General features: G+C 45.5%; 1 protein-coding gene across 1 annotated transcript; it reads left to right on the top strand.

The window, feature by feature from the left end:
• The first annotated feature begins 378 nt into the window (after window positions 1–378).
• On the top strand, window positions 379–7,387 carry entr1 (endosome associated trafficking regulator 1). Its single transcript, XM_048593365.1, has 6 exons — window positions 379–456; window positions 698–771; window positions 2,127–2,238; window positions 2,894–2,956; window positions 3,323–3,462; window positions 5,457–7,387. Exons 1-6 carry the CDS (start codon window positions 418–420, stop codon window positions 5,563–5,565), a joined length of 537 nt encoding a protein of 178 aa, XP_048449322.1. The 5' UTR covers window positions 379–417; the 3' UTR covers window positions 5,566–7,387.
• Window positions 7,388–11,976: the final 4,589 nt, after the last annotated feature.

Here is an 11,976-nt window from a genome sequence, read left to right as displayed (position 1 = left end):
TGTGTATTCTTCAAATTTGGCATTAAATTACATCATGAGGTCTTTTGGACCAGTGGTAAAAAAAGAAGTAGACTCGTTAAAACCTCCTCCTTTGATTATCTGTCCTCCCCTCTCCTTTTGGTTGGTGTCAAATTTTGTTTGGTAACAATCATGTGAAACACCTTGAGATGTTTAATTCAGTTAAAGCCGATTATGTAAGTGCAAGCTGCTCTTGTTGACGAGTGACTTAAAGGAGGGACAGGAGGGTAGAAATGTCGGAAGGGTTTATGGGAGGAATTCTAAAGCTTGGGACCCAGGCAGCTGAAGATAAGGTGGAGCCCAATGGTGGAGCGATTAAAATCTGGGAGGCTCAACGGGCTGGAAGTGGAGGAGGGCAGAGATTTTGGAGGGTTGTGGTGCTGGAAGTGATGACAGAGAATGGGAGTGATAGCCATGGAGGGATTTGAAAAGAAGAAGGTAATTTTAAAATTGGCTCTTAAGTCCAGCAAAATGTCAGTGTAAGTCAGTGAGTACAGGGTGAATGGAACTAGGTCTGAGTTTGGAATGGGGCCAGTTTCAGAGGAACTGGGTTTAGACTGTGGAAAACCAGCTGGGAGAATGTCAGAATGGTGGAATCTGGAGCTGGGGAAAACCATTAGTATCTGCATAGCTACCAAAGGCAGCATTTGTTTGATATAAACTCTCAATCTTCTTTCAGCTACAGGAAGAAAATACACGGCTCCGAAAACAGAATAAGGAAGCAAAGCAATTAGTAAAGACCCATATAAAGAGGTAAGAGGAGCTGAGCTTACAGAGTTTGTATGAGAGATCAGAAGTGGGTGCAATGCTCATGGGAGGTGGTGCCAAAATGTTTAATAAAGTTTCTTTTCTGCCATCTTCAGTTTAAAACCAAAGAAAGGTGTCCATTTCCCCAGGACCTTTCACAATAGTTGGGTGGCACAAAGTGCTTCACAGTCCATTTAATAATTTGAGTTTTTGCTATTGTTATAAAGCAAGAAACAGGGATAGTCAAATTTAGGCACAGTAAGATCCCATAAACAGTAATGATTGACAGGTGATGGGTTATGATGTTGATTGATGACTAAATATTGACCACAACTTGGGGGAGAACAATTCTACACATCTCCTAAATCCCATTGTGTGATCTTCAGTCAAACAAAATGAGCAGATGGAGCCTTGGTTTAACACCTCATCCTGAAAATTAAGATTCCGGTGCGGCGCTCCCTCAGCACTGACCCTGCAACGGTGCGACGCTCCATCAGTGCCGACCCTCCGACAGTGCAGCACTCCCTCAGTGCTGACCCTCTGACAGTACGGCGCTCCCTCAGCACTGCATTGATGTTTTTTGAAGCCCAGTCGTGGGATGTTAAGCTGGAGTCTTGTGACTCTAGCGAGAATGCCATGCATGCTTCAGTTATCTGTGTAATGTCTGTCATTTGGCCATTGCTTGTGCTAATCTTGCCCTGGCCAGACATTCACAGCACCAGCTAAAACTTGATGGTGTTCTTATTACAGTATAGCCAGCATGATGCAAGCTTTAACACTGCAAAAAAGCACTGATAAAAGTGAAACGCTGTGGGTGCCACAAAGCTAAAACAAAAGCAGTAGAAATTGGTAATAAACAGGCTGCAAGTGTGAGAGAGAATGTGTTCTGATGAAACATCATTGACCTGATGGAAACAGTTGACCTATCTCATCGGTGCAGTCTGTCCTACAATGAACATCCATCATTCTATTCTAACTGTGTTGTTATCAGATTCCCCTCAATGATTTGCTGGCTATCGGACAATGAACTTTCACCAACACAGCTCCGGTTTAAAATCAGCCAGGACTGACTGGGTGAAGCTTCATCATGTGTCAGTTGTAATGGTGCCGCAGGAAGTAATCCTGGGTGGAACCAATCTCTCATCTACTCGCTGCCTTGGAGCAGACACTGAATGTACGGTGTGAGGACATGTGCCATGTTGGTGTAACAGGCAATGGATAAGGAATAATGTTCTGAGCGGTGGGGAATAGTGTTGAGATGGACTTGATGCATCACGCATCTTGTGGGCCATAATGGCAGTCACAGAGGGGCAGGAGCTCGGCATCAGTGACATCAAACATCCCATTGACTGTGTCCCTAGGACCAAGAGGCTGCAGGAGGAGTTGGAGAGAAGGAAAATCAAAGAAGAGAAAGAGACACAAGCATTAGAATCAATGGTTCAACAAGTGGAAGAGAACCTGCAACTGATGACGGTGAGGGACAAGCAGGGGGCCGGGGGGGGGTGGGGGGTGGGGGGGGATGTTGTTGGTGGGGCAGTTTCCATGGGGAGTGGAGTATTGACCCTGTGAGAACAGCCCCAATTATCAGAGAAATCAAAACCAGGCAAGCTGCTATTTTCATTACGTTGACTGAGGGATAAATGCTGTCCCTCGGCGCTGACCCTCCGACAGCGCGGCACTCCCTCGGCGCTGACCCTCCAACAGTGCGGCGCTCCCTCAGCGCTGACCCTCCGACAGTGCAGCACTCCCTCAGCACTGACCCTCTGACAGTGCAACGCTTCCTCAGCACTGACCCTCCGACAGTGCGGCGCTCCCTCAGCACTGACCCTCCGACAGTGCCCGCTCCCTCAGCGCTGACCCTCCGACAGTGCGGCGCTCCCTCAGCGCTGACCCTCCGACAGTGCGGCGCTCCCTCAGCGCTGACCCTCCGACAGTGCGGCGCTCCCTCAGCACTTTCACTCTGAGGGTATTGTCTGGATTCTCAGGTCTCAGCTGTACTGATGCTGACTGTCTGCCTGAGGTTTATCTCCCACCCCATGGGAGCAATTGTCACCCATCCACGATCTTTTGAACTTCATTTTGTATTTTGTCGGTGAGGTAATGACATCCGTCTCTCTATTTAATTTAGAAACGGGCAGTGAAAGCGGAGAACACAGTGACTAAGTTGAAGCAGGAATTGGTTCTCGTACAGGTACATTAAGAGAGGCTATTTCTTTAATACAATATTTACAGCTTTCTGATAATCACTGATAACAGCTTCGGCATTTTCTGTGTTATAGAAAATCATATCCACACTGTTTTCTGCACGATCACTTCATAAAGTTCAGATGCAGGAGCTAGCCTCTCTCTCTCTCTTTGGCCAATATCTGCTCTTTTCCTGCATCCTGCCTCTTTCTCTGTACCCACCGTCTCTTCTGCACTATCCCCCTCTGTATTTCTCAACCACATCCCCCTCTCTTTACTCATTCTTCTGTTTCTCATTCTCTCTTTCCCCCACCCTCCCTCTGCCTTCCTCCCTGGGTGTGGATAATGCTGTTCCTTTGTTTCTGTCTGACAGACTGAGCTGCAGCAATGGAAATCTGAGAATGAGAGGCTTCGATCTGAAGACTCCCTCGCATTGAACTCTGCAAAAAGCAATGCCCGGCTTGCATCAGACTATCTCACAAAGGCAGCTCAGGAGGCAGAGAGCTCAGTAAAGTATGACAATCCGTTCCTCACTGGCTAGAAGGAAAGAAGGAAAGGGATATACTGACCCCAAATGTAAAGACTGAAAGGGGGTGTGGGCTGGATGTGGAGCCACCTCAGATCCCCAACTCTGAATCCCACCCGATATCCCTCACCCCTCAGTCTCCATACCTGCATCCAGTTCTGGCTGCCATATTATGAAATAAAGGAGATCAAGTTTCTGAAGAGGCTGCAGAGAAGATTCAGGGACGTTTCCAGAAATGTGACGATGTAGATCTCAGGAAAAGGCGAACAGGCTGCATCTTTTTCTCTGTGAAAGTGATGGTTGAGCAGTGATCTCAAGGTCTTTAAATGATGAAAGCTTTTGGTGCAGTGACGTAGAGAGTTTGTATAAGTTACCAATGGACTGTTCAGGTGGCAGTAAAGTGCCGAATAAAATCCAGTCCAGAGAACAATGAGATGGGTCACTGGGGGAGGTCAGACAAGGCAAAGGAGCCAATTAATGAGATGATACTGAGAGGTGTAGAGGAAGTGAGGGACATTGGAGTGAATGTCCACAGATCCTGAATGTAGCAGGATGTGTCGAGAATGAGTTAAGAAGGCAAATGGAAATTTGGCCAATTGTAGAATATAAGGGCAGCAAGATTAATACAGGAACTGTACAAATCAGTAGTCAGGCCCCTGCTTGAGTATTATGTGCAGCCACCTTCCAGAAAGTATGGAATCTCAAGAAACGGAGCAGGAGATTTATGAGATGTTGCCACAACTGGAAAATTTGCAGAATGAGGAAAAATCGGAATGGCTGATGTTTATAAAATTGTGAGGGGCCTGTTTACCTTGGCAGGGAGATCAGTGACTTGGAGACAAAGATTAGTTGGAAGGTTAAAGGGAAGATGAGAACAGCCTTTTCACCCAGAGGGTGTCTGGGGTCTGGAACCCACCTCCTGATTGGGTCATAGAGACACAAAACCCTCGCCTCATTGAAAAGGTGCCTGGAGAAGTAGCTGGAGAGCAGGAACCTGCAAGAGGACAGACCCAACACTGGGAAGCATGCGGGGCTCATTCTTTGTGAGGGATATAGACCCGATAGTCTAAGTGGCTTCTTGCTGCTGTAAATGTTCTACAATTCAAATGTTTCCTGTTGTAGGGGAGAACGTAACCAGAGGCAGTCACATAGAATTCCAATTAGGAATTCAGGAAACTTCTTCACCCAGAGTGTGTGGAACTGGCTCCCACAGGGACTGGGAATTGGAATGAATGTTATTGATGTGTTTAAGAGGAAAGTAGACAAGCTGAAGAGGAGGAAAGAGAGTTGCAACAATAGATTTGAATGAAGAAAGATGGGAGGATACAGGAATAGAGCATAAACCCCAGTATGGACTGATTGGGCTGAATGGACTGTGTCGTATTCCCTGTGTAATCTCAGTTTGCACTCCACTCTGTGTGCAAGGTGGTGGCCTTATGGTATTATGGTCAGATGATTAACCCAGGTAACGTTGTGGGGACCTGGGTTCAGATCTCACCATCGCAGGTAGTGGAAACACCAAAACCGATCTGCTTTTTCTAATGCCCTTTGGGGAAGGCAATCTGCCATCCATACACGGTCTGACCTACATGTGACTCCAGACCCAAAGCAATGTGGTTGACTCTTAACTCCCCTCTAGGCCGTGAGGGAATGGGCAATAAATGCTGGCCAAGCCAACCATGCCCACATCCTGTTAATGATTAAAAACAAAACTCCAGCACATCTCAGCAGCAAAACTCTGGATCTCTGTCCTGAGGTTTCAGATGCTGAGTTCGATCACAGACTGGGCAGTGTGTGCAGACTGAAGGAACACACAGGAGCCTTAGTCCCATCTCACCACTGAGGTGGACCAAGAATTTCAGATGAAAACCTTTTGATGAATTTGAAATTGTAAAGAAGCATATTCAGCAATAACATCATATTTGCTGCCAGGCTCAAGTCTGTAATTACTTTGTTGTCTTTATTCCTTTCTCGATTTCAGACAGCTCCTGTCTGGAACAGAAACTCTACGTTTGGTGTCTGATCTTCTAAAGTCCATCGACAGAATCTCTGAGCTGCCACCCCAGGATAAAGACAACGGCCATAGCTGACCCACAGGCGGGGGCTCAATGCAGCCTTTGAAACATTTCCAGTCAGACCACCATACTCTGGCTGTGATCCGAACTGCTCTGTTTCACTCGATGGGATCCCAGATGTTGTCCGAGCTTTCAGTGTATCACATCCTCGTGTCATGTGTTTGAAGATGAAAGGATGATGCACATATTTTAAATGCACTATTAATATCAGTGAGTAAATCAAATGTAACTAGAGTGAATCCTGCCTGATCTTCTTCTCTGTAAAAATCTGGTTGTTTGCAGAAGTATTTTTGATGTGAATTGTAGGTGACATGTAACAGTATTAGAATAAATAGGAGGAATTAGGGAATCAGCACCATGCCATATTGGAGCTACTCCTAAGCTCAACCTCACACCAACCACGTCCCCATTTAACTGATAGTGTTCAGACCACAAGAAAGAGGCAACAGATGCAGCCATTCAGCCCGTCAGCATGTACTAGCACCCAGTACAATTGTGGCTGATTCTCAGCTTCACTTCCACCTTCTGCTGATAGAGACCCCTCAGCAATGCCTCTCCTTTCCACTTAACTCCCTGAGACACTGAAAATCTCTTTTACCCAGCCTTCAATATATTCAACAATGGAGCATATCCACAACTGTCTGGGGCAGACAATTCCAAAGTTTCACAATCCCCTTTTCAGTGAAAATGTTTCTCTTTGCCTTAAACCTCAATGATTGGTCCCCTGTAATGAAACTGATTACCCAGCCAGAAGAAAACTACCTGTTTGACTCAAGCCCCTTCAGTATCTTGCGTGTTCTCTTGAGATCACCTCTCGTTCTACTAAACACCAGCAAAGATCAGCCCAATGTTTTCAGCCTCATCATGGGACAAGCCCCTCATCCCAGGGATCAATCTTGTGAAGCTTCACAATGTAAGAATATCATGCATTAAATATGGAGACCAAAATGGTGCCTGGTATTCTAGTGCTCTGAGTGCAAAATTCCATGAGGTTATCTGCCTGGTGCTCCCCAGGCGTGACCTTTGATCTTAGTTTGGTCAGCTGACCCCAACTGGAGCAGCTCCAAAGGCTTGTCCTCAGCTACAGTCTAGAGGTGGTACAGTGGAGCTGGGAGTTTCCAGCTGGTGGTCCTTCCTGGTCCTGCTGACTATCCAATTGCCTACCTTGGGAAGAGGACAGGGTGTGGGGTATGGCAGACAATACAAGGGGGATATTTAGCCCCTTGGGACAATTACATCAGTCAGTTAGACCCAAGCTAACCTGCATCTTAACTCCATTTTACCTGCCTCAGTTCCACAAAATCTGTACCCACCAAAAATGAAGAAGTCTGAGTTTTGAAAGGTCCTATTGATCTGGAATAAGAGGAGAGAGTTCCAGATTTCCACTCCCCTTTGCATGAGGATGTGTTTCCTGATATCACCCCAAAGGATCACCTCAGATTGTAACATGCTGCTCCTCATTCAAGATTATTCCCATCAGAGGAAATAGTTTTTCTCCATTGGCCCTGTTAAATCCTTGAATCATCTTGAAAACCTCAAATAAACACCTCTTTGTTGTCCCTTTTGGAGGGGATACGTACTGAGACTGTGCATCATTTCACCCTTTGAATTTCAGCATCTTTCTGGTGAATGAGGCTTATTAGTAAATGCTTAAAGTCATTGCCTTACAAAATTGCAACATTATGAAAAGAATAATATGGGTTTACAATGAACTATACTTCATTCAACCAGTTTAATATAAATTATATTTTTAAAATGTATTGAGATATTAAGTTAAAAATTTGTCTAATATACTCAAATAATGCAATTAACTTGGACTTCATTTAAATAAAAGAACTGTCATTTGGATTTCATGTTTCTCAGTCTATCCCAGTGCTGCCTCTACTCAAGCTCGATATTTACAAATGTCTGTAACTGGAAATCCACGTGGATTCCATTCCACTGGCATTTCCTCACAGAAACTAAGTGTCATTTTGTCAACTATCCCTTCTCGCCAAGTTCAGTGAATGTTCCCATTTGAGTCAGAAGCTCACAGATGAAGTTTAATTTAGGCAAACACAAGTTGTCGCATTTTGGTAGGTCAAACCAGAGCAGGACATGTAGTCAGCGGTAGGGCCCTGGGGAGTGTTATAGAACAAAGAAACCTCGGAGTACAGGTGCGTAGCTCTGTGAAAGTGGAGTCACGGGTAGACAGGATGGTGAAGGTGGTGTTTGGCATGCTTGTTGTCATCAGTCAGAGCATTGAGTGTAGGAGTTGGGACGTCTAGTTGCTGTTTTACAAGATGTTGTTAAGGCCACATTTGGTTTTGGTTGCCTTACTATAAAAAGGATATTATTAAACTAGAAAGAGTGCATAAAAGATTTACTAGGATACTACCTGGACTTGGAAGGTTTGAGTTACAAGGAGAGGTTGGATAGGCTGGAACTATTTTCCCTGGAGTGTACAAGATTGAGAGGTGATCTTATAGAGGTCTATAATATCACGAGAGGCATATATAAGGTCAATAGCCAACAGCTCTCCATGGTAGGGGAGTGTAAAGGTCAAAGGGGACAGATACAAAAGGGTCCAGAGGGGAAATTATTTTCACGCAGAGAATGAGGAGTGTCTGGAACAGGCTGCCAGACGTATTGGTGGAGGTGAATACATTTTCATCATTTAAGAAACATTTGGATAGGTTCTTGGGTGGGATAGGTATGGAGGGCTATGGATCAAACGCAGGCAAATGGGACTAGATTAATTGTGAAAATTGGGCGGTATGGGCAAGTTAGGCTGAAGGGTCAGTTTCCATGCTGTAAACTTCTATAACTCTACATTTTATTTCCGACACTCGGCTTGATGGCACAGGCATAGTACAAAGTGACAGCCACACTGTCGGGGGGTCGGCGCTCCTGTCAGGAGGTCGGTGCTGAAGGAGCACCGCGCTGAGGGAGCGTCGCACTGTCGGTGGGTCAGTGCTGAGGGAGCGCCGCACTGTCAGAGGGTCAGTGCTGAGGGAGCGCCGCACTGTCGGAGGGTCAGTGCTGAGGGAGAGCCGCACTGTCGGTGGGTCAGTGCTGAGGGAGAGCCGCGCTGTCGGTGGGTCAGTGCTGAGGGAGAGCCACACTGTCGGTGGGTCAGTGCTGAGGGAGAGCCGCACTGTCGGAGGGTCAGTGCTGAGGGAGCGCCGCACTGTCGGTGGGTCAGTGATGAGGGAGTGGGCACTGTCGGTGGGTCAGTGCTGAGGGAGAGCCGCACTGTCAGAATTCAAGCCTTATTGGTATAGCGACAGTCCCTATAGTTACTGATGCGGAATATCTCTTGAACTGAAAGCAAAGCTCTGTTGGCACTGTCCCATGAAACACTCCAAGGACTGTAATAACGCAGGGTTACATACAGAGTAAAGCTCCATCTATTATTTTCGAGTCAAAGTAAAGCTTACTCTATTCTTTTATAGGAAGAGTTATGTTTCCTCATCACTGTCCCCTTGAAACAGGTACAGCACAGGGCGAGATCCAGGGTAAAGCTCCCTTTGTTCTTTTAAACTGAAAGTAAAGCTACCTTTACACCATCCCCATCAAACACTCCCAGGGTGGTTAGAAAGATAGATAGGGAGGGGGAAGTCATGTTTTTGATCAGGGACAGCATTACAGCTGTACTTAGAGAAGATATTTCTGAGGGATCGTCAAATGAAGCTTTATGGGTGGAACTGAGAAATAGGAAGGGGAGATCACCTAATGGGATTGTACTATAAACCCCCCAGTAATCAGCAGGAAATTGAGGAGCTAATATGTAAGGAAATCTCAGAGAGCTGTAAGAATAATGGGGTTGTAATGGGGAGGGATTGTAACTGTCCAAACATAGACTGGGATTGTCACAATGTTAAGGGCTTGGATGGGGAGGAATTCATTAAGTGTGTTCAAGAAAATTCTTATTAAATATGTGGATGTATCTACTAGAGAAGGAGTAAAACTTGACCTAGTCTTGGGAAATAAGGCAGGGCAAGTGACTAAGGTGTTAGGGGGGGAAGCAACTGGGGGCCAGTGATTATAATTCTATTAGTTTTAAAATAGTTAGGGAAAAGGTCAGGCCTGGTCTGAAAGTTAAAGTTCTAATTTGGAGTAAGGCCAATTTTGATGGTATTATACAGGAAGTTTAACAAAAACAAGATAACAGTTCAGAGATATTATCTTCCTGTTACTGTGAAGGGCAAAGCTGGTAGGTGTATGGAACAATGGATGACCAGAGAAATGGAGGCTCTGGTCAAGAAAAAGGAGGCACATGTGAGGTATAGACAGCTGGGATCGAGTGAATCCCTTGAGGAGTTTAGACAGAGTAGGAATACACTTAAAGGGGAAATTAGGAAGGCAAAAGGGGATATGAGATAGCTTTGGCAGATAAGGTTAAGGAGAAGCTTACAGGTACATTAGAGGCAAAAGAATAACACGGGAGAGAGTAGGGCCAAAAACAAAGTTGCTGGAAAAGCTCAGCAGGTCTGGTGGCATCTGTGAAGGAAAAAACAGAGTTAACCGTTTGGGTCTGGTGACCCTTCCTCAGAGCTGATGGTGGCTGGGAAAACATCAGTTTATATTGCAGAAAAAAGGGTAGGGGATGGGGCAGGGAGTAAATGATAGGATGGAGCCTAAAGAGAGAGAAGAGCAGTTGGACAGACAAAGAGTTGATAACGATCAGGCTGGGAGGGTGAATAGTTATTAATGGGGACTATTAGTGACTAATAACAGGTAGAGTATAATGGCAGGCTATGTGGTAACAAGGTAACAAAAGTGGCAGAACAGAACATGCTGTTCGCAAAAAAGACCCTGAACTACCCATTGCCTGCCACTTTAACGCACCACCCAGCTCCCTGACCAACATGTCTGTCTCTGGCTTGCTGCAGTGTTCCAGCAAAGCTAGAAGAACAACACCTAATTTTCTGCTTGGGTACCCTATAGCCCTCCGGATTCAATATTGAGTTCAATAATTTCAGGGCCTAAACTCTCCCATGTCCCAGCAGGGTCTAGGCCCGAAATGTCAGCCTTCCTGCTCCTCTGATGCTGCTTGGCCTGCTGTGTTCATCCAGCTCTACACCTTATTATCTCTTGTTACCACATAGCCTGCCATTACACCCTACCTGTTGTTAGTCACTAATAGTCCCCATTAACAACTATTCACCCTCCCAGCCTGATCGTTATCAACTCTTTGTCTGTCCAACTGCTCTTCTCTCTCTCTCTTTAGGTTCTATCCTATCTTTTACACCCCATCCCCATCCCCCTCCCTTATGTTTTGCATATAAACTGACGTTTTCCCAGCCACTATCAGTTCTAAAGGTCACTGGACCTGAAATGTTAACTCTGATTTTTCCTTCACAGATGCTCCAAACCTGCTGAGCTTTTCCAGCAACTTTGTTTTTGTTCCTGATTTTCAGCATCCGCAGTTCTTTCAGGTTTTCTTTTAAACAGAGAATAGGGCCCATTACAGATCAACAAAACTGTCTATATGTGGGACCACAGGAGATGAATGAGATACAAATCAAATGTTTTGCATAGGAATTTACCACAGAGAAAGACATGGAAGCTAGAAAAATTGGGGAAATAAATGGTGACATCTTGAAAAGAGACCACATTGCAGAAGAGGAGTTGCTAGAGGTCTTAAAATGCACAAAAAGGCAGATGAATCCCTGGAGATAGTAGGAACTGCCGATGCTGGAGAATCTGAGATAACAAGGTGTAGAGCTGGACGATCACAGCAGGCCAAGCAGCGTCAGAGGAGCAGGAAAGCTGACGTCAGCTCTACACCTTGTTATCTCAGATGAATCCCCGGAACCTGATCAGGTGTATCCCACAACATGGCAGGAATCTGGGGAAGAGAGTGTGGGGCCTCTTGCAGAGATATTTGTATCATTGATATCCACAGGTGAGGGTAGATAATGATTTGCCATTGTTTAAGAAGGCAGCAAGGAACAGCCAGGGAACTATAGAGCCTGATGTATTGGTGGGTAAGTTGGGGATTCTGAGAGATAGAATTTACAGGCATTTGAGAAGACAAGGCCTGATTAGGGACAGCCAGCATAGCTTCGTGCATGGGAAATTATGTCTCACATATTTGATCAAACTTTTCTTGAAGTGACCAAGAAGTTAGATGAAGGCACAGTAGTGGACATTGTCTGCATGACTTTAAACTTTACAAATACAACATTAGGACAGGTACATGAATAGGAAAGCTATAGAGCCAAACACAGGCAAATGGGACTAGTTTAGTTGAGGAAACCTAATCGGCATGGACAAATTGGACTGAAGGGATCTCTTTCCATGCTGTATGATTCCATGACAGAAGCAGCACGGGGTTAGATACAGAGTAAAGCTCTCACTACACTGTCCCTACGAAACAATGCCAGGGACAGGGGCAGCACAGGGTTATATATAGAGTAAAGCTCCCACTACACTGTCCCC

Source organism: Rhincodon typus, unplaced genomic scaffold, assembly GCF_021869965.1.
Source record: "Rhincodon typus isolate 14 unplaced genomic scaffold, sRhiTyp1.1 hic_rhity00002711, whole genome shotgun sequence".
Lineage (NCBI taxonomy): Eukaryota > Metazoa > Chordata > Chondrichthyes > Orectolobiformes > Rhincodontidae > Rhincodon > Rhincodon typus.
Note: the sequence above shows the minus strand (reverse complement) of the source record. Positions and strands in the feature narration are given on the sequence as shown.